The sequence below is a fragment of the Typopeltis vanoorti genome, chromosome 17 (genome assembly GCF_054136105.1).
Source record: "Typopeltis vanoorti isolate ZY-2024b chromosome 17, IOZ_Tvanoo_1.0, whole genome shotgun sequence".
NCBI lineage: Eukaryota > Metazoa > Arthropoda > Arachnida > Uropygi > Thelyphonidae > Typopeltis > Typopeltis vanoorti.
In genome coordinates, this window is record NC_143565.1 from 105456561 (window position 1) to 105479565 (window position 23005).

General features: G+C 35.0%; 1 protein-coding gene across 1 annotated transcript in view; it reads left to right on the forward strand.

Annotated features, from left to right (window-relative positions):
* The window catches only part of Snx6 (sorting nexin 6), a 210360-nt gene that overhangs the window by 62219 nt on the left and 125136 nt on the right, over positions 1-23005 (forward strand). Inside the window, exon 4 of the mRNA XM_090406978.1 lies at positions 13872-13993. Coding sequence (XP_090263104.1) covers positions 13872-13993 — 122 coding nt within the window. The remainder of the gene's footprint in view (positions 1-13871; positions 13994-23005) is intronic.

Here is a 23005-nt window from a genome sequence, read left to right on the forward strand (position 1 = left end):
TCTACACTTAGCCTGTTTAATTTATTTGTCAATATCCATGACACCTGTTTGAGATCTTATTCAGATATTTGTCTTCTTATCACTTAATGTTATTTTCAGCATACTTCTTTCCATGCAACATTATGTTGTTCTCAGCTTTTTGTTTAGGGCTTCTGTTAAAGTCCATGTTTCTCCTCCATATGTTAGGACAGGAAGTATGCACTGGTTGAAAGCTTTCCTTTTTTTGGACTCATAGGGATGTCACTTCTGAATATGTCTCTCATTTTCCCATAAGCTATCCATCCAAGGTGAATTCTTCGTTCAATCTCTTTTCTTTGGCACTCCTCAAGGGATAACAATTGGCCCAAATACACATATGAAGTAACTTGTTCTAGTTCTATGGTTTATGTATTTATTCATCATTATTTTTGTTTTTTCTCTATTTATTTTAATCCAATTTCTCTGGAGGCTTTATTTAGCTGATTTAGCCTTTCTTCCAGATCTTCAAGATTATTTGCTATCAGGACAATATCATCTGCAAATTTCAGATGATGCAGCATTTCTCCATTTATGTTTATTCCTTTTGTTTCCTAATCAAGGCTTCTAAAGACTTCCTCTAGTGCAGCTGTAAATAATTTGGGAGATATGGTGTCGTCGCCTTGCAGAATGCCTTTTTTGTATTGGGAACTTTCACTGTTTTTATATAATTTAATTACAGAAGTTGCATTATTGTAAATATGTTTTAGTGTTTCATTATATGGTTTCTCAGTTCCCTGGGTTTCAAGTGCTTTTAGTGTTGCCGATGTTTTAACTGAATCAAATGCTTTTTCATAGTCTTATATAGGCCAGACATAAGGGTTTATTATATTCAATTGATTTTTCAATGAGCTGTCTTAATGTGTGAATATGGCCCAAAGTATTGTAATTCTTTTTAAATCCAGCTTGTTCACAGCATTGCATTCTCTAGTTTAGATTTTATTCTATTTATAATTTTGGTGAAAACTTTATATATGGTGGAGAGTATGCTTATAGGTCTGTAGTTTTTAATTTCTTCCTCATTGCCCTTTTTAAAAATTAATATTAGAAGTGAATTGTTTCAATTTTTTGGAATTTTTCTGTTTTAGGCATTTATTAAAGAGTTTAGTCAATACAAAATTAATAATGGAAAAAAACTCGCGTATAAAGATTATTTAATAATATAATTTTCGCCTGTGTATCACAGGCATCTTCAGTACATTAAGCTCAAATTAAACAATAACTGACAATTCCAAAAAGCACCACCTAAGTAGCTGGTGTAAGATAACTAAAAAGGTCAATAACTTTCCTTAAAAAAAAAAAAGTTAGGAAAGATGAGCTGATTTGTAAAGTACTATCTCCCATAAAGGGGATAGACGTAAGCCGTCGGATCTGTTTAAGTTAGGAGAATCAAGTAGAGTTTCACATGTTTCTTTATAAAGGCGTTCCATGAGAAACTGACTTTTGTGAAGAACTTTTGTCTTTCTCCAATGAACTCTGTGTCTGGTGAAGATGGCATGTTCTGCAAGTCCAGACTTTTCAGGTTTAAAGTATTCAATATAAGATTGGTGTTCTTCTAGCCAAATAGAGGCAGATCTTCCTGTTTGTCCGAAATAAGATAATCCACAAGAGCAGGGAATCTGGTAGACACCTGGATGATTAAGATGTGGAAGCTTGTCCTTAGGAGAAGTGAGAAAGGTGGAGATTTTTCTAAATGGTCGAAAGGCAACAAAAATATTCAGTGGTTTTAAAACTTTTGCTATACGTTCACTGATGCCTTGTGCATAAGGGATAGTAATGCGCGTTATTTCTTCTGTGTTTGAAGAGGAAGACATATTAAAACTACTCAAAGTTCTTTTAATGAAGCAATTCTTATAACCATTAGATAGAAAGGAAGAAGTTATATATTGTAGTTCTTTCTGTAAAAGATCGTCTGATGACCTTTCTCACTTCTCCTAAGGACAAGCTTCCACATCTTAATCATCCAGGTGTCTACCAGATTCCGTGCTCTTGTGGATTATCTTATTTTGGACAAACGGGAAGATCTGCCTCTATTCGGCTAGAAGAACACCAATCTTATATTGAATACTTTAAACCTGAAAAGTCTGGACTTGCAGAACATGCCATCTTCACCAGACACAGAGTTCATTGGAGAAAGACAAAAGTTCTTCACAAAAGTCAGTTTCTCATGGAACGCCTTTATAAAGAAACGTGAAACTCTACTTGATTCTCCTAACTTAAACAGATCCGACGGCTTATGTCTATCCCCTTTATGGGAGATAGTACTTTACAAATCAGCTCATCTTTCCTAACTTTTTTTTTAAGGAAAGTTATTGACCTTTTTAGTTATCTTACACCAGCTACTTAGGTGGCACTTTTTGGAATTGTCAGTTATTGTTTAATTTGAGCTTAATGTACTGAAGATGCCTGTGACACACAGGCGAAAATTATACTATTAAATAATCTTTATACGTGAGTTTTTTTTTCGTTATTAATTTTGTATCAATATGTCTACTCACGGTATACCTCTTTTAAAACTTAAGAGTTTAGTCAGCTGTTTTGACAGGGCTTCCTCTCAGTTTTAAGAAGTCTACCATAATTCCATCTTCTCCTGGGGCCTTTCCATTCTTCATTTCCACTTCACCTTGTAAGATCTCAGGGGCATCATGTTCTTCCTCACTCGAGTTATCCATAGATGATTCTTGGATGTCCCAGTCTTTGTCTTCATAGAGTTCAGTATAAAATTCCTGAATTCTTTTGATTATTGCATCTCTATTTTTTGAGTTTACCATTTTTTTTCCTCTTACAGTAGCTATTTCCTTTGTTCCAACTGATAATGTTCGTCTTAGGACCTTCATATTACTATTTTCTATTGTTTCTTTACTTTTCCTAGTATTATACGATCTAAGTTCATGTTTCATTCTTTCACATATAGTTTTATAAATTTCCGCATATTCTATTTTATTGGTGTCATGGTGTCATTCAAATCTCTTTTCGTACCTCTTCTTTTCTTCATCAGATATAAGGTTTCCTGTCTTAGTTTTTCCTCTCCTTGGTACCTTTTTTACAGCTCCTATTTCTAGTGCACAATTCAAGATAGATTTTGTTAATATTTCATTAGCATCATCGATGGTAGTTGCTGTGTTTAACTTTTTTAGTTCATTTTTGAGTGATTCTATAACGGCTTTTATTGTGGTAGATTCACTAAATTGGACTTTTTTCTTATGAGCTTATTCCATTCCCATTTTTTGTTGATCCATACTTTTGCCCTTACTAGTCTGTGGTCACTACCTGTGTTAAATCTATTAAGCACGTCCATTTTCGGTTGATTTTCTTCTTGAAAAAGCTGTTCATAATAAAGAGGTTATTTTCTTCTGCAGATTCAATAAGCCTTTCTCCTCTTTCATTCCTCTGTCCAAATCCAAATTTACCGATGGAGTTCAGATGGTCATCTCTGCTTCCAATTTTGTCATTAAAGTCGCCCATTATAATTATGTAGAATTATTTAATGTGGATTCTAATGTTTCATATTCATAATCAATTTGGAGACCTGTAAATGCAGCAAATGAATGTTACTTAATAGAACAAATAAACTTTGAGAAAAAAATGTCAAAGTAGAGGGGATTCTAAGTTAATCATTCTCTGGCTGGTTGTCAAATCTTACAAAGGTACATATGCCAGTTGTGTGGTGAAGGGAAGTATGTAGTTTTAAACATTGGAGGTGGACCGTAGTGGATGTAGCTGCAAAATGGATTTCCACCAGGAGTAAAATGTCTGGTCTGGAAGACTGCGAGTGATGTGAATGTTACTTATGTTGGTGTTGATGCCACAGATGTTAGTAAAGTGGATGCAAAAGTGAGTTTCTATTGAGGAGATTGTGACTTGGTTTGTATGTCATGATTTGTTGTTTTTTGTCGGTATCAGTTTGAGGGCGTTTTATCTTTGTTGTGGTGTCATTGTTTGTCAGATTCATAAGTTTAATCATGGTTAGATGGCAGGATACATTAGAGATGTGTAGTGTGAAGAGATACTCATTGAACATAACAATGCAGAATGACCAGTCTTTAGCCATAACTACCTCCCACATACCACTATTCAGATGCCCTCTCCAGGCACAACATGCCAGAGTATGTTGCAGTGGGATTATGCACCAGTTGACCAGGAAGTCTTCTGAATTCATTATTGACAGGTTTGAGCCTATGGACCATCTGGCGGTTAACTTGTAGCACCACCATTTTAGCTGATGTACCCATGAAATAGAGGAATTATGGTTCCCTAAGTATGTTTGGTATAACTTTGAAGGGTATCACAGAAGAGAAGGGAGGGGACAACCTTGAATCCCTGCCCTAGAGAGAGCAAACATGGCATTTGCCACTTCATATGTCTAATAAACTGGGTGATAGTATTCCACTAGGCAATTAAGGTTATCTATTACCTAGTGAGGTAGGGCTAGTAGGCATTTCTTCCAACTAAGGTGTTTTTTTGTAGTGGGAATACTTGTTAGATTTGCCAGAGCTCTTTTTGTGGAAACATTCCACACCATGGGAAGGTGGAATTGACTTGACAGGGAAGGACTATATATTATATTGTGCATTGTCTCCCAATTCGAAGCCCAGATGTGAAGTCATCAGCCTCTATCTATATACAAGTAGCCTAGTCAAGAAGATACTTCATGTGCAAAATGTTTGCTTACACTTGGAGAAAGGATTAAAGAATATAATTTCTTTGCAAGGTATACGGGGAAAAATATAACACACTGCTCACAAAAAAGAAATTAAAGTTGCTGGCCTAAATGTTGCCCAACCAGCATAAAATTCCTTCTAGATCCATGTGGGCAACTATTTTTTTTTGTCCATACACACGTTTTTTATTGTTACAGAAATCTTATATTAATATTAAATACATGTATGCAATGATATTTATTCATGTATCTTGTTTTTAAACTGTTAATTGGTATTAGTTTAAAAAATCAAGCGTGTGCGCATGCTTGCAAACAGATATCAGATGTTTTCATATCCTGACTGACCATCATTTTAACTATGTTGAGCATATTTAATATGGTAATGAACTACATAAAACATAAGAAAAATATGCAAATTTGCATTTCATTAACATTAAATGTGACTGCCAAAAATAAGAGGTAAAAACAGATATTTTTAATGGTATTTGTCTTACTAAATGATATCTGATCAATGTATGGAGGAAAATATGTAAACCGATAAAATTAGAGAGATTTTAATCATATACCACCTTACAACATTATAGTCTTATAATATTTCTGTGACATAAACCTTGATACAATTATCAGGCTATTTATTGTTAGTAGAGGTCTTGAGTTGTTTAAAATCTGGCTGATATGTTGTCAAGGCTTTATGAATTAGCTCTGTCAAGTATTGATTTGTAAGGATTGCACGATGCTTCTACTTTACAAGCTTCATTTCGGAGTACAGTGTTTCACAGTAGTATGTTGTGCTGAAAATTGATGAGCTGCACACTGGTTTTCTTCATTTCTGTATATTTTATTTCTGGAACTTGCTTCCAGAACTCAGTTGTAGACTGAGATTTATGGATCATTTTTAGACCTAGGTCCTCTTGTAATTCTATTAGTTCCATTTCCACAGCAGACAATTCTGTAATTAGAGGTTCAAGAATTGGACCATCATTGATCACATCAGCCATGAATGAATTTATCAGAAAGGCTGAAGCAGGGCTTCAGCTTCTGCATATCCTGAAACCTGGCAGGAAATTATCAAGTAATTGTAATTTTTCTTTTGTATTCTTCTAGTTTGTGGTCTTTTTATTTCAGTATCAGGAAATGTATCTATTCTCCTTTTGAGATTGGGAAAGTAACTAAAGTTGACAATATTCTCTTGCAAAAACTTATTTTATTTTGAAAGCTGAAAATTGAGTAAGATGAGAAACAATCTGATCCTCCCTGAAGTACCAATTTTCGGGTTTGTAAATGATTCGTTATATCAGTAAGGAACATTAGATCTTGCATTTTCCACTTGAGGATAGAACCTTTTCTTCAAGAAAAGTAATAATGGTTCCAGCAAATCCACAGACCTACTTAAGACATTGTCAGGTGGCTGTTGACCAGCAATGTAGTAGAAAAAGACCACTGGGTATATCTTCAAGCTCTAGTTCTTCATTAAAATTTTTGAAGAGAAACTTATGGCACAATAAGAAAACTTGTGATGTTGACATTAAGGACGCATTTGTTAAGGCCTTAACAAATGACAGAGCCTTAACAAATGCTGATATTCCACTAGATAAACTTGTCAGTGTTTCAACAGATGGAGCACCTGCGGCAGAGAAAAATGCAGGATTCATTGCACTTACGAAAAGTGATTCCAGCTTTCCAGTTTCTCCTCTTTCACAGTTACATCAGAGGAAACATAACTAACAAATACTGCCAGTTGTAGGTTGTCTTGTATCTGTAGATTTGTCAAGAGCTAAACTGAATGCAGGGGAATTCTTTAAATCAATTTGCCTGTAACATCAGCACTGATCTGGGAGATACATCGGTCTGTAGTGGGGCATGAATTTGGTGTTGGTGCTACTAGTTGCTGAAGTTTTGCATTATTTGGATCTAACACTGCAACAACTTCAGCTATATTCTTTGTAACAAATTTGCCATCAGAATATAATTTCTGCTTCTCACAATTTGAACCCATCTTTCTTCACAAAATTTTCAGACACTTCTAAAATAAATTAAAGGAGTGTAATTGCAAGTGCAACACAACCAAACTACATTGCTGAGTATCTCACTAACACTGCTAATTTCACTGCTTGCAACATTGTCACATGCAAAATCCTACATGAATTTTTTTTCTTTTGTTTTTGTCCACTTTAGGAAGACTTGTTTAACCTTTGTCACTCACTTTGATCTGTATCAGACCTATAATCTTAAATATTATGGTAGACAGTATAATTGCCTGCCAACATTTTGGTATACCTGCATTCTTCTGCAGTTTCTCTAGGACAGTTTGAACCTTTTTATGTGCACATGCCAAAAATGTTCCAATCAAGTTGCTGACATGCTGGGCAGTTTTTAATAGGGGAAAAATTAATCTAACTTAATTTATTTATTTATAATATACAGACAGTCCTCAGTTTATGCCTCACTTCTGTTCCTGAAAACGGATGTAAACTGAATCAGCGTAAAATGAACCCGATTTTAATGGGAGGTGTAAAGTTATGTTCTGCGCAGTCAAAAAATATGCATGTGAAGTATGTGTAACATTATTATATTTAAAGCTTTGATAATACATACATATATATTTGTTAAAATAAAATTATTAATAACGAAAACAAAATTATACAAAAAGTATGAAACTTCGAAAAGATGTTACTTATTTCTATGTTGAAGTTCCTGGTTTTGGATCACCTGCATTTTTTTGAAAAAAGTATCCAGTGTTAACTGTTTGTCTTCATGGGAAAGTGGTTTATCATGACTCTAAGACTTTTGTCACATCTTCAGCTGTAATATCATCCAATCCCACCTCGCGCAAGCTTGGCAACGTCTTCGATAACATTCTCCTCTTGCTCTAATTCCTCGAAGTCATGCATAAATGCTGGAAGAGGTTTTCGCCATGCTACTTCTAACACTTCATTGACACTTCATTCCAAGCTACCTTGATGTTGTTAATGCCCTTCAAAATATCGAATAACTGCCAATAATATTTAATAGTTTTTCCTGAAGTGTCCAAGACGCTTGCCATTTCCATAAATGTTATACGGCAGTAATAGGCTTTTGAAGATTGCTTTTGCAACCGATGGATCAAGGGATTATATCAATGTTGTGTTTGGGGGCATGTATACAACCTTGACATCTAATGGTGTTCTTATTTCAACAAGGTTTTGAGGATATCCAAGGGCATTATCCAAGAGAAGCAATGCCTTGGCTGGCAAATCATTTTCTTTACAGAATCAAAACACAGTAGGACAAAAATAATTTGTATTTTTCAGTTACATGAAATAATTTTTATTTTATTGCATTTGAAATTCTCGATGTCATTATGACAGATCACAAAGGTTAACTTCAAATAAAATTCTATCACGAATTGAAACATGCCATATAATGTGTGTGTCAATTTGCCAGCCAGCTCAATCTATAAAAATTCTTGTGTAACCCAAGCTTACTTGTTCGATTTCCAATAGACTGGCAGCATGGCTTTCAGCTCCTTGAAGGCACGTGGTGTCTGCGAATGGTACACCAACATTGGTTTAAGCTTCAAAGTTCTGGAGACATTTGCACCCAACAAAAGCATAAGTCTATCTTTTGCAGCTTTAAACCTGGAGCGGAACGTTCTTCACAGGAAATGAAGGTGAGTGATGGCAATTTTTTCCAGTAGAGTCCAGTCTTATCAAAATTAAAAATGAGATCAGGAGGATAACTTCCTTGTTCTACACAGTCTTGAAATTCTTTAGGAAAAGCAGCCGCTGCAACCTCGCCGCATAATTTGACACTATGGCACTTACTTCGAGACTTAAATGTTATGAACCACCCTTTGCTTCCTAAAAATGTTTCTTCACCTCCATGTGTCTTTTTAAGATCCTCAAATTGTTTTTGCTTTCTCAGTTATAACAGCCTGCATCAGAGGAATGTTTTTCTGATTCAAATCATCCACCCATAATGATGATAATTTTTTCATGAAGTATACCCCTGCTATAACTTACATATTTTGCATTTAGTACTGCTGTAGATTGTAGACTGTTTTATTCTGTTTGCATTTTTCATAATTGTAGTAGCAGTCGATGGAGGCAAGTTCATACTTCTACAGACATTAGCACGTGTCTGCCCATCTTCCATTCTTCGAATCGCTTCCATCCTCTTTTCAAGTGCGATTGATTTCCGCGCCTTCTTAACTTCAAGTTCTGCTAGCTTTGCTGCATTTCTTTTATCAGACACAGTATGTAAATGATGTGCTTTATCAATTTAAATACATATGTATGAAAAAAAAAAAAAAAATATATATATATATATAGAACAATTAGGTAGGTTCAACAGTAAAACTAGGTTTGATACATATGCATCATAGTAGCTCGGTAAACACTCACTAGAGTGCCTGCTAGCATTATTTCTTAGTCAGACCACACTACAGTAAGAAAGCATGTGCAGGCATCCGGCGTTATTGGGAATTACCGTAAATTGAACCATTGTAAACAGAGGGCTGCCTGTATTTATTTATAATATTTTATAAAAAATTATAATTTTATAAATTTTATTTTATGTATAATATTTATAATATTATTCAGTGTAAAATTGATTATTGTATTATTAAATTGATTTTAATGATGTTGATTTGAAAAAAAAATCAGAAAAATATTTATGCATTGTAACTCACCAAGGAGCTCAGCAGGGAAAGCAGCAAAAGGATGTCAACTTGTTGGCGAAACGCTTACCGTATTTATTCGAATATGTATAACTCGCACCCCTGATTTTACTTTAGAAAATTGCATTAAACATTTTGCATATACCTCGCACGTGAAAAATGTTTAAACATGTTCATGTCGAGGCGATGGTATCTTGCTCCCCGCAATTAACAACACGCCCTCCCCAACAGCCATTATACTGCAGATGCAAGAAAAACAAGAAGTTTTATTGTATCCCTGAATAAAGTACAGAGCCTTTTGCAGTCTGTGTGATATATTTCTCAACAAATAGTGCAATTACAGACAGCTGGAATAAAAACTGTGCTAATTAATGAATCACATGTCCCCTCTCACAGAAACTATGCTGTATAGACTCGAGTAAAACTATGTTGCACCGGAAAACACCATATCTAACTAAAAACCATTGCCCAATTTTTCAATTACATGAAATAAGTGTTTGTTTTATTGCATTTGAAATCTCAATGTCATTATGACAGATCACAAAGGCTAACTTCAAATAAAATTCTACCACGAATTGAAATATGCCATATAATGCATGTATCAGTTCGCCTGTCAGCTCAAACGCAAACAAGCAGCAATAAAATTCAATCAAAGATTTGAAACTTTGTGCGAGTTGAGCCCACTGGTAATGAGAAGTTCCGTCAGAATAATAAATGACACCCTGTCGTGAACGTGTTAAAACTAAGAAATATATAGTGAATGTTGTTATGACAGTTTCAGATATTATGGAATTCGGTTGAAGAGAATTAGCTTTTCAACTCAATTGTCGGTTGCCTTTGTCTTTGGGTCATGTGATATTTTATTAATACTGCACCAATCATATGCACATCTTCATAGCTGCTCTCTCATGCAAAACAAAATTTAATGCACGTATTGTAGTAATTTAAAAAAAAAATTGAATAATTTATAAGCATATAAAAGGATATCACCTGTAAATCGTTGACGTACCAGAAATTCTCGGACATGCCATAGGTTCGCCATCTAGGCTCTAGGACTTGGAAAAATATTGTCACTTTTCTGTCTGCCAGCAGAATTTAAAATGCAAGAACAGAATATTTTGATTTATACCTGTTTACACAAACTCTTATTCAAAATCAGAAGTTTAATGGGATCTGCTATCTTCCTAGACATCCTGTCTAATTGGATCTAACTGAAATGCAGAAAATATACAACTTGTTTATAATCCTAGAACTTACATTAAACATAAGGCTGAAATGCTACCAATGGTACATTAAACAGATTCTTCAAGATTATTGCATGCATTAAGAACTTTGGTATGTTCTTCATATCTAGTGCCCTCTGCTCTGAGGTTCATGTGTTGTTATCAGTTGGTACTTTGCTTGTGTCAAAACTCAAATTAATAACCCAGTGGCAAATATCATGAAATAGATTTAACAAGTTCTGCAATTAAACTGTGATAGTCTGCTCTACAAGTTGGTCATCACACATTGAGACCTTTGTTACCTATCTGGACTTCTTCCTGTTGAGGTTTGATGATATGCCTAGGTGTGTGAATATTTTAGGACTTTATCCATCCATTATAATTCAACAGACTGCCTTAATTTCATTAATATGCAATCATCTTTACTGGTTTCTAGTAATGTGGCTGAGCACATTATATACTCAGGCAGATTTTCTGATTCATCACATTTAAAAAGCAAAATTTCATAGGCATAGATTTTTAAAATTAGTAGATAAAATTAATATTTTATTTTTTGTGTAACTTACATTTTTTATATATAAGGCTTTGCTGTTAAATTTTGCATCTTGCTATATATTAACCTTTTAACTTGTTGCATTATTGCCTTAAATACAAAACATATGTGCCAATAAATACAAAACCACATCAAGCATTTGGAAAACTGTGCTAATTAGTACAACATTTCAACCTTTTATTTTATGCCTAATTATAGCTTCCCTAATCTGTATTATACCTAGCCATTCCTAAAGCTGGTTTTGTGATATAACTGTTTTTTGCATCATCTTAGTCTCAGCACCCATTTTAATTTCACCTTCATTCTTTCTCTTTTCCTTCATATTTCGTTGTAATAATATAGCAAACAATTTCAATTTGGATACAGCTGATCCATCAATTTTTTGCTCTTGACAAATTGATTGTTATACTTGCTGGTTTTAACACAATTTAATTTCATACTCTTCTCTCTCTCTCTCTCTCATATATCTTAAGTTCTTTGGATATGTAGCCAGAAAGGAAAAAAAAGATATATATATTATGGTAGAGTGACATTGATTGGAGAAAATGGTATAAGGACAACTTCTGCAGAGGATATAGTTGAGATATTTAATCAGCTATTCATAATGGTCTTTCATCTTTATGAATTGTGATATCATGGAGAGTTTTTGAGATCAGTGGGTGAGCAAGATGTGAATAAGGCTGTGGGATTGTGATATATCGCTGTGTATTTTAAAGGAATGCACTACTGAGTTGACATCTGCCTTGACATATTTGTTTAATGAGTCTTACATTGAGTAAGTTCCAAAGGAGTGAAAGGAAGACAAAATTATAAATTATATATTTAGTTAAATCCTTTATCCAAGTGTAAGCAAACAAAGTTTGTGCATGAAGCATCTTCAGGACTGGGGCAACTCATGGCAAAGGTGGGCTAAGTTCTCATTGCTTTCCTTAGTATCCCATAATGCATTATGGATACTTGAAGATACTTTCAGGTGCAAACTTTGTTTGCTTACACTTGGATAAAGGATTAAACTAAATATATAATTTATAATCTAACCAAATGGGGGGGAAAAACTTCAAACAGAAGACAAGGTTGTACCACTTCATAATGGAGGTGACGAACTCAAGCATCAAATTGTAGACCAGTCTGTGTCAGGTGTTGTAGTTATTAAAGTGTTGGAGAGGCTGAAACAGGATCCAGAATTGGGTGAACAACACCTGGTATTATCTTTGATGAACAGAACAGATTTGCTGAAGGGAAGTCGTGTTTTAGTAATCTACTTATTACAATAAGGTGATATCTTCATTGGACAGGGGAGATGGATACACAGTAGTATACTTAAATTTTGATTTGATTAGATTGAGTGGATGGGTTTGGATATTAAACTAGTACATTAGATTGGCTATCTGATAGGCATCAGCAAGTTGTGTGTGGGGAGCAATATCCCAGAAGAGGAAAGTCACTAGTGGTGTGCCTCAGGAGTCTGTTTTAGGACCATTGCTGTTTAACATATGTAATACAAGGGTAAATGATATCAGGGAAGATTTGATTGGGATATTCAGTTGTTTGCAGATGATTCAAAGTTGGGACAAACTATGAAGTCCTACATTGAGAACAATGTTGTGGCCTTACAAGAAGGCTTGAATAGAATAGACTGAGTGAATGGGCACAAGAGTGGGGATACCAGTTCACTGTTGCAAAATGTAAAGTTTTAAAATTTGGTAAATAGATAGGATCTAGAATTTGCTCTAGGTGGGGAGATATATTATTGGAGGAAATAGATCTTGGGGTGATGATGGATAAGGATCTAAAATTTAGAACAAAAATTGTGGGGATAACACAATGAATTCTGGCAATGATGCAGAAGACACTGACTTGTAAAGAGATTCTGCTTCCATTGTATAAGGCTCTGATTAGGCTACATATGGACTACTGTGCACAGATTTGGTCACCTGGTTTTCAAAAGGATGAAGAAATGTTGAAGCGAAGTCATGTCACGAGGTAGGTTTCTGATCTCTGGAATGTTGAATATGAAAAAAGTTTTAGAAGATGCAATTTACAGAGTCTAGCAGATAGGAGGAAGAGTGGTGTGATATGATAGACTTAAGTTGGGTAGGGGTTGTTTATAGGATTAACATTGAGGTCTTTTATAAAATGGGGGAGAGAGAGGTCATCCCTAGAAGTTGTATAAGGAGGATGTGAGCAAGTAGATTTTTTGCATGGAGAGTTGTGAATGATTGGAATGTATTACCTGAGACGGTGATGGCTGCAGAGAATTGGAATGTGTTTAAGGCATCGTATGATGAGCTTTGTGTATGACAAAGGAAGCCCCTAGATAACTCTGATTCCATGGGATTTTTGGATAATATGTATATTCTCAATTCAGCTTTTTTTTTTTGAAAAAAAAAAAATTTGTTTTCCTACCTTTTTCTCATAGCAGTCATTTAGCACACTTCCAGTTCAAATCTTATTATCTGTATACAATTCTTTTTCTTATTTCTGTTTTTGCAATTCAACAAACCTGATTTCATTTACTTGCACTAGTCTGCAATTCTGTTTGTTCATTTTTTATGTTCATCTTACACACACGCATTTCTGTATGTATATATATATGTTTATGGTTTTTCAAATCCATAAACTTAATCCAAATACATGAAGTAGATATAAATTAATATTTTATTAAATAATACTGAATTAAAGAAATATAAGCATTGTAAAAAAAATAGGGGAGACAGTTTTTTATAGCTATATGTGCCTTTTGTTGATATTCTTTTTGTTCAGATTCCACCAGCTCCCCCAAGACCTGATTTTGATGCCTCTCGAGAAAAGCTACAGAAATTGGGTGAGGGTGAAGGTACTATGACACAAGAAGAATTTAGCAAAATGAAGCAAGAATTGGAAGCGTATGTAAAATTTATGTTCTCCTTAATGTTTATTGTACACTAATGTTCTTACATTAAGTCAAGTCAGTGATTCTTTGTAATAGTATAGTAAAGATTTGCAATGAGGTTTTTACAGAATCTGTCAATTTGTCAGTTTTGAATTCTTAAAAAATTAAAAACTCAAAAACACTTAAGATTGTTTTGGGATTTGAAAAAACTGCATAGCAGTTATGAACAGAATCAACTGCATTGCAACTGGGATATCAACTTTTCTCTTATTTAGTGCTGCATCTGCCTAGTCTCTTTTTTTATATACTTTTTTTGAACCTTCATGAAGAGCTTTGATGGAAACTATTATTAATCAGTGATGCAGGGATAAAATGGGTTAATCATTAACATTGCATTATTAAAGGTTTTTCTTAAGTAAATTTTAAGATCAGGTAAAGTTTGCTCGCTATAGCAAACATGTAATAAAAAATAGTTTATGATATAAAGTTTACTTTATTGAATTTCAATTAACATTGCATTGTTGCTGTAGGCTTTGGATGTGGGTTCTTATCGACTGTATCAATAAGTGACTTATTGATAGTCAACTCTCAGTATGCTAAGTTTGTTTACTTATCCCTTATCCCAGAAATATGATAGTTGTCTTTTTTTTTCTGTCCCCCCCCCCACATTTTAACTCTCTTCAAATCTTGATGCTAATTTAATAAAAAGCCTATCATAGAATCTTCTTTTTAGGGATAGAATCCTATACTTCTATTCCTAGGCAATTCTCAGTTTATGATATAAAGTTTACTTTATTGAATTTCCATTAACATTGCATTGTTGCTGTAGGCTTTGGATGTGGGTTCTTATAGTGAGTGACTTATCGATACGGTCGACTCTCAGTATACTAACTTATCATACTTATCCCAGAAATATGATAGTTGTCTTTTTTTCTGTCCCTCCCCTGCATTTTCACTCTCTTCAAATCTTGATGCGAATTTAATATACAGTCTGTCATAGAATCTTCTTTTTAGGGATAGAACCCTATACTTTTATTCCTAGGCAATTTTGTTCTTAAGATATTCATACATAAAAGGTTGGTTGACCAAGAGGCTAGCTTACCTGCTCTCCAGCAGCTGTAGATTTATATCCTGCCATGGATGTTTGTGATTGGTCTTTTAGACCAGACTATTTATATAAATAGCCTAGTGTTGAATATACTCAAGTGCACAACCTTTGCTTACACTTTGGTAAAGTACTGAACAAGAAACTTCAGTCAAGTATAATTACAATTTCAAGCATACTACCAAAGAAATTCACAACTAGGGTCTTTTGATGTTTGCTATTGGTTTGCATTGGAGTAACCATTTTTAAGGAAATTACAGTGCAGACTAATATTAACTAAAATAAATTTAATTAATACTTATAATATTTCAGCAAAGTCAAATTGCCATAATCATGGAACAGAATATCAGATATATACATACATTCAGACACTAGACTAAGTAATGAAGATGAGAAGCATGTCAACTGAGAGTAGACCTAAAGTCCTAAATAGTGAGTGTGTTGAAGTTGAAATGCTGTGAGGACATCATTGGAGGTTTAATGGAATATTTACAGCACTGGGAAAGGATTAAAACTAATTTTAATGCTTCCGATATTTCATCCCGGTCACTGAGACATCTTCTGGTGACATCTAAGACATCTTTCATTACAGATAACTTTTGTAACAACACACTCAAATACAATACTAAGTGAAACATGTGGGTGATTATAGTCCTATCTAGGTGGTGCACCCTCTATGGGCATTTGTAGGTGACCTAGGATGTAAAGTGGATTCTCTGATAATTGATGCTTCCCAAATTTTGGGAAGTTTTATGCAATTGTATTTATTTAAATTTGGTTGATTTCTGAGTGCTGCCACAGATTCTAAAAACAGTTTCTTTTTTGAATTTATTATGGTGGAGCATGGTGGGTTTTCTCCAGGAGATCCCATGGGTTGTATCCAAAACATGTCTGCAAGGCCAAATTAACCATAGGAGAACAAATCTGCAATCATGACTATCTGAATGGTTGCTGATCTGCCAGTCTGTCTGAAGTAAGTAGCTTGCAGGAACTGGGTACTTTATATACTCCAGGCACCAAGAGAGAGGAAGGAGCTGATCTTTGAAACAAATAAGAGTAGTAAATTTATGGTGGGGCTTCAACGCTGTGTGGAGGTTGTACTTTTTTAAGGACCTGGCTATTTTTTCTGATGTGCCACAGATGTACGGTATGGTGATGGCATTTCTGAAGTTCTTAAGAGATGGCCTGGGAATTGGAGAGGAACAGATTAATTCTGTAATCGCTGTAGCCATTGGAAAGGAAGGAAGGTGTTGTGTACGTGGTTGAGTTTGGTTGAAAGGGAGGTTCCACTGGAACAAAACTTGTGGGCTCCATTGGTTAGAGTTTTAATAATGCCATATTATTGAGATGGGTGGTGGCAGGAGAATTTGTGAATATATCTGCCTGTGTTGAGTAGGTTTCTATATACAGAGAAGGAAGGTGTGTTACTAAGGTGTCTAGGAAGGGTAAACTATTGTTATTTTCTTTTTCCACCATCAATTGGATTCTTTGATGTAGGCTATTGAGGTGACTAAGGAAGGTGTCTGGGCCATGAGGCCAAATAGAGAACATCTACTTATCTTAGCCAGATAGATTTGAGAGGGGCTGAGTCAGGCTCGTTTTTCAAAATTTTCCATTTAAAAATTGGCAAGGGGGGGGGGGGGGCTCATAGCAGTTTTCTCTATCTATAGATTTTGTTCTTCCAAAGTAATTAACCAGAATTGATGGCAAAGGAAAAGAGCTCCAAGATATCAGAAGGAAAAATGTTTTTTTAAGCGTATTAGGTGTCATTTAAGGGAATATTGGTAAACAATTTGTCAAAAGCTCGCCAATATATCTGTATTATTTTAAGTTAGATTTTCAATTAAAGTTTTAAAGTGGGTAGTTTTTTACATAGGATGTGGTAAGACCAGTGAGTGGTGTCAGAGTTAGCCAGCTGCTTAGACAGTTTGTGGCAAGGTGCATCAATGGCATCTACTATAGGTGTTGGCAGGGAAGGGAAATTAGGTTTGTGGATTTTTGGTAAACCATATATCCATGGGGGGAGGGGGGGGAGAACTGAAAGGTTTGCGTTTTTTTGTAATGTCTGGCAGCCAGGAGGATACTTTAAGCAAGTTTTTTTTTTAAATTTTTTAACTTGTGTTTTTGCGAGATCATGTTCTAGTGCAATCGCAGAGAATAATCTCCATTTTTTGATTATATTTTGTGGTATTAAGGATGACTTAGTATTGTATTGTATTTGAGTGGGTTGTTACAAAAGTTATTTGTAATCCCAGAAGATGTCTCAGTGACTGAGATGAAATATTGGAAGCATTAAAATTATTTTAATCCTTTCCCAGTGCTGTAAATTTTCCATTAAACCTCCAACATGATCTTCTAAATAGTGCCCTCCCCAGTGAGTTAAATTGGGCTTCCTTGACTGTTGGGCTGATGTTCAGAGGATGAGAACTTCCCAGATTTGGGGCAATTTGTTGACGGTAGGTAGTTTCTTAAGGCACGATCAAGGAAAAGTTTCTTATTTATATTTGCTGCAATGGAGTGGCTTTCTTCCGGTGTATTCTATGGTAGGTGTCCAAAAGCATGGTCAGCAAGTCCTGAGTGACTGTAGTGATGGAAATGGGTATAATCCTTATGTTGGCAGCCCTGCCTGCTTGGTCATAGTAGGATAGTTTACAACTATAAGGAACTTGATAAATACCTAGGGACTGTACTGGTCTTAGGAACAGATAAGAGATGCTAATTTTTTATATGGTCTATAAGTGGTTGAAAGGTTATATTTTTTTAAACTATATTTGTTAATTTTTCAGATGTCTTGGATATATAGAATAGTGATAGCTTTAGTGTAGTCTATTCAGGAGAGGGTATGTTGGTTTGGGATTTAATATTTTTTGAATATGGTAGGAATTGTAGTCATTGGCTAAAGTTTTGTGAAGTTGGAGAGGACACTGTTATCTGATCTAGTTAATTTAGGCCTGTAATATAAAGTTTCAACAATTTCATACTGTTGAGAGCAGAGGTGATGTGAATGTATCTACCGGTGTTTGGGGTAGGGTTCAAGATGAAGGTTCTCATTCACACAAGGATTAAATCAGTTGATTTGTTTTAATCAGTTGATTTGTTTTCACCAGGGAACCAGGGCGAACAGCGAAAAGTCAGCTACTGGAACAAATCTGAAAACAAACCCCAACTCAACATCACCAGAGTTAAAGATCGGTACTATCAACGTAAGAAGCCTGAATGGCAAAGAAATGGAGCTAGCTGAGGAATTCGATAAGTACCAGATCGACATAATAGGGGTGACTGAAACAAAAAAGACCAAAACTGGTGAGATCTTTCTGAGCAATAAATACAAAATGTTATATTCAGGCAATAACAATCAAGGAAAAGAAGGAGTAGCCATAGTATTCAACACAAAATACGAGGCTAATCTTCTTGAATGGCAGTCAGTCTCAAGTAGAGTAATGTGGGCAAATATGAGAATGGGGAACTGGACAATGAGACTTATTTGTGCCTATGGTCCCACAGAAGGTTCTACTAAGGTAGAAGTGGAGGAATTTTTTGAGGCTTTAGAAAAAGCAACTGACACAATGAAAAAGGAAAAGTTGGTCCTTGTTGGGGATCTAAATAGTAGAGTAGGAAATGATTGTGAGACATACAAAAATATTTTGGGAAAATTTGGAGAAAAGAGCAAAGCTAATAATAATGGCAAATATCTGTTGGATTTCTGCTCAGGACATGGACTGGTTATTACTAACACCATGTTCCAACATAAAAATGTGCACAAATTCACATGGAGAGAAGAGGCTAGGAATAAGAAAAGTCTCATTGAGTATGTTATTGTTGATAGTGATGTTTTCTCCCTGGTGCAGGACACCAGAGTGTACAGAGGATTTGAAATTGGAAGTGATCACTATTTAGTCTTGAGCAGGATAAAATTGAATTTCATATTGAAAAGAATAACATGTAAGAAAGTTTTAAAGCGAATAAAAGTTGAGCAGCTCTCAGATGTAAACTGTAGACTAAAATACAGAAATATTATTGAAAAGAAAATGAAAGAGTTTGAGAACAGGAATCAAACCTTGGAGATTCAGTGGCAAACTCTGAAGGAAACATTGATTGATTCTGCCAGAGAGGCATGTGGTGAGGTTGTGTGCAAAGATAAAAAAATCAGAACTCCCTGGTGGACACAGGAAGTTAAAGAGGCAGTGAAGGAAAAGAAGAAAGCATATCAAAAGTTCCTGGCAAATAAGTCAGCTTTTACTCTTACAGAATACAGAGACAAATGTAAGAAAGCTAAACAGTGTGTAAAACTAGCTAAACAAAAGTCATGGGAGGACTTTGGCAAGAATATAGAAAATAAATATCAAGAAGGTGGCAAAATATTCTGGAGGTTGTTGAAGAAGCTTAGGAATGGAGGAAAGAGTGCTGTAAAAGGAATTAGAGATGATAAAGGTGAAATGAAAACAGGAGAAAAAGATATCCTTGAAGTATGGAGTAATTACTTTGAAAAACTGCTAAATGAAACAAGCAGTGATGACAGCACAGTGATAAAAAACACTGACCAGGCATGCAGTCAGGAATACATATCCATACTTGAAGTAGAAAATGCCATCAAAGGCTTGAAATGTGGAAAGGCAGCAGGAGTAGATGATATTCGACCAGAAATGCTGAAGTATGGTGGTATAAGAGTCTTACAGTGGCTGCACTGCATAGTTCAGAAAGCCTGGACAGAGGGACGAATTCCCAATGATTGGAGTAGAGCTCTCATAGTACCCATATATAAAAAGGGAAATAAAACTGAATGTGAGAATTACAGAGGTATTTCCCTACTGAGTGTTCCTGGCAAGATCTATGCAAGTATACTTGAGAAACGGTTGAGAAGAATTGTGGAAGAAAAGCTTGGTGAAGAACAAGCTGGATTCAGGCCAAATAGAGGCTGTCAGGATCAGATCTTCACTTTACGACAAATAGTCGAGAAAGCATGGGAATATAACAAAGATCTGTATTTAAGTTTTGTCGATTTGGAAAAGGCATATGACAAGGTGCCAAGAGAGAAGCTATTCAATACGCTGCAGTTATATGGTGTCAATGGGGCATTATATCAAGCAATACTTAGTCTTTATTTGAGTTGTGAGTCAGCAGTTAGAATTGAAGGAAGTACAGGAAGATGGTTTAATGTGAAATCTGGTGTGAGACAAGGATGTACATTATCCCCTCTGTTATTCATTATCTATATGGATCACATTATGAAGGAATGTGGTATTAAACCTGATATCAAAATTGGAGATGTTAATGTCAGCTCTTTGCTTTATGCGGATGATGTTATACTTCTAAATAAATCCGCTACAAGTCTGCAAGATTCTCTGACTAAATTGAATAGCTGTTGTAATAGATATGGTATGAAGGTCAGCAATAAAAAGACAAAGACAATGAAAATAGGCAGAATCATTGAAAATGTCAACTGTGTTGTGAATGGAGAACCTGTGGAACAAGTAAAACATTTCAGCTACTTAGGCACAATTTTTACTGAAGATGGTAAACTAAATATAGAAATAGACAACAGAATCAGCAAAGCTGGTATCGTGGGAAGTCAATTGAATAAATTCATATGGAATAAGAAAGAAATTAGTCGGAACACTAAATTAGCTGTATACAAGACTGTGTTCAAACCAATTTTAACTTATGGATCTGAGAGCTGGGTCAGAAGTAAAACACTTGACCAAAGACTAGAGACCGCAGATATGAGAGTCCTGAGAAAGATTAGAGGCGTGAACAGATGGCATCAATGGCAATATCATATTAAAAATGAGGATATTAGGAAAGAACTTGACATTGTCAGCATCCAGGAATGTGTTAGCAGAGCTAATCTCAGATGGTATGGTCACTTAAATAGAATGGGAGAGGAAAGATTAGCAAAACAAGTGTTCTCTGCCAGGTTGGCAGGGAAACGACCCAGAGGAAGACCAAGATATAGGTGGATCGATACGGTACAAAGTGCCTTAGACGATAGAAATATAAGATCTGATAATGTTGGAGTCTTGACAAGTAACAGACTTATTTGGAGGAAAATTGTAGATAGGAAGTTAGTAATGATGTAATTTTTTCATGTAGTACTGTCATATCCTCTACACCCCTTGAGGGTACATGGCAGGAATTTGATGATGATGATGATGATGATTTGTTTTAAGCAGGAAAGTAGAAATCTAAGGACATGACTGAGAATAGCTGGCTGAAGGATTTCAAAAGAAAAATATTTATGACGTGGGGGCTGACATCTCTAGTGAAAAATACATTTTATGGAACTAGACATCTCTCATGCTAGGTGCAGCTGTGAAATTGTTAGCAAATAATCCTATTGCTACTTTTATTCTGCCAAATTGTGCTTACAGGAAGTCAGTATGCAGGAGAAATTGTCAAGGCCACATATACACAGACTTGGTTTTCTTTATTTGGATACTCTTTCACCTCTCACTGCATGTCCTTAATCTGTATTTAAATCTTCTTTTGGGATCTGCAGTAAATGGTTTTACTACATATCCCAAAAAATCTTGCACTAGAAAACAAACATAATACTTGCAAAAGTTTCTATCAACATTGATAGGGAAAGATGTAAATGATGTTCTCCATAACTGGCAACCTCAGTTGGCCACCTTAACTGTTCAAACCGCACAAGTCCTATCATATCGTAAGCATAGCCTGAGCACATTTGTTAGGTATGACATCCCACATCAGACTTTGAATAATGCCAGATTGAACTGCTCAGACTCAATTTCTTTACAAGGGTTAAGGATTAAAGTTAAATAATTGAGAGATTTCCACATAGCCTTTTTTTAAGGAATATGCAGAATTGACAAGGCTTCTAACCTAATGCCCAGTCTCACCTTGTTGTGCGCCCATTAGTAATCTACCTGTATGATGATTGAAAAAGAATGAGCTGACGATTTAGGATTTATCCAATCAAATTGTATTGGTTTAAACCATTAGTTCCCAACCTTTTTAGGATCATGCCTCAAAAATTTTGATGCTCCTTTTGGCATAATAATCAACCAAGTTCTGAAAAAGTATAATATAAATAGGTACTTCAAATAAAAAAAGGAACGTAGATAAAACTGTTTTTTTTTTTTTAATTTTGATTTTCTTCAACGAATATAAATTTTATATTCATCTATATAAAACATAAATTGAACTCGACTCAAATGCAATGAAGCCAAATATCTTAGCCTTCACATCGACAAGGATCTTATTTGCTCCGTGCAGTTGCTTATTTAACATATTCAGCTTTTCAAAGATATCTGCCAAATAACTCGCAAATGCTTGATCATCACACTAAGAATATCAAATAGTTCCATGAATCTTCTCAGGCAATTCCCCTGTGACAGCCATCTCACTTCACTGTGAAGCAGTTTTTTATCCTCACAAAATTGAAGAGATGCTCGCATTTGACATTAGCTTTGATAGTGTTGATACATTTTATAACTGAATTCAATGTCTCATTTAGAACATGTGAAATTTTTTTGGAAATTTTCTCTGTGAATAACACTGCACAAGCAACATTTCAGAATTGTCATCCTTCATTAATTTTAAACAGGCACGTTTCTTGCCCATCATAACAGGAGCATCATTTGTAGCACAAGATTTAATATTTTTCATTGATATTTGAGCCTCATCTAAATAATTTAAGTTTATTGTATATATCAATGGCAGTAGTAGTGGTTTTCAATGCTTCACAGAACAGCATCTCTTCAGTAAATTCATCATTGTCAATATATCTTACATAGGCCATCAATACAGCCTCACTATCTCTTATAGTTGATTCATCCATCTGTATTGAGAATTTCCTTGATCTCAACTTTTCAACAAGTTGTGTTTCCACATCTTTGGTCATCTCATCTATCCTTTTGCTAACAGTGTTATTGCTCAGTGGCATTCCTTTTGATATCT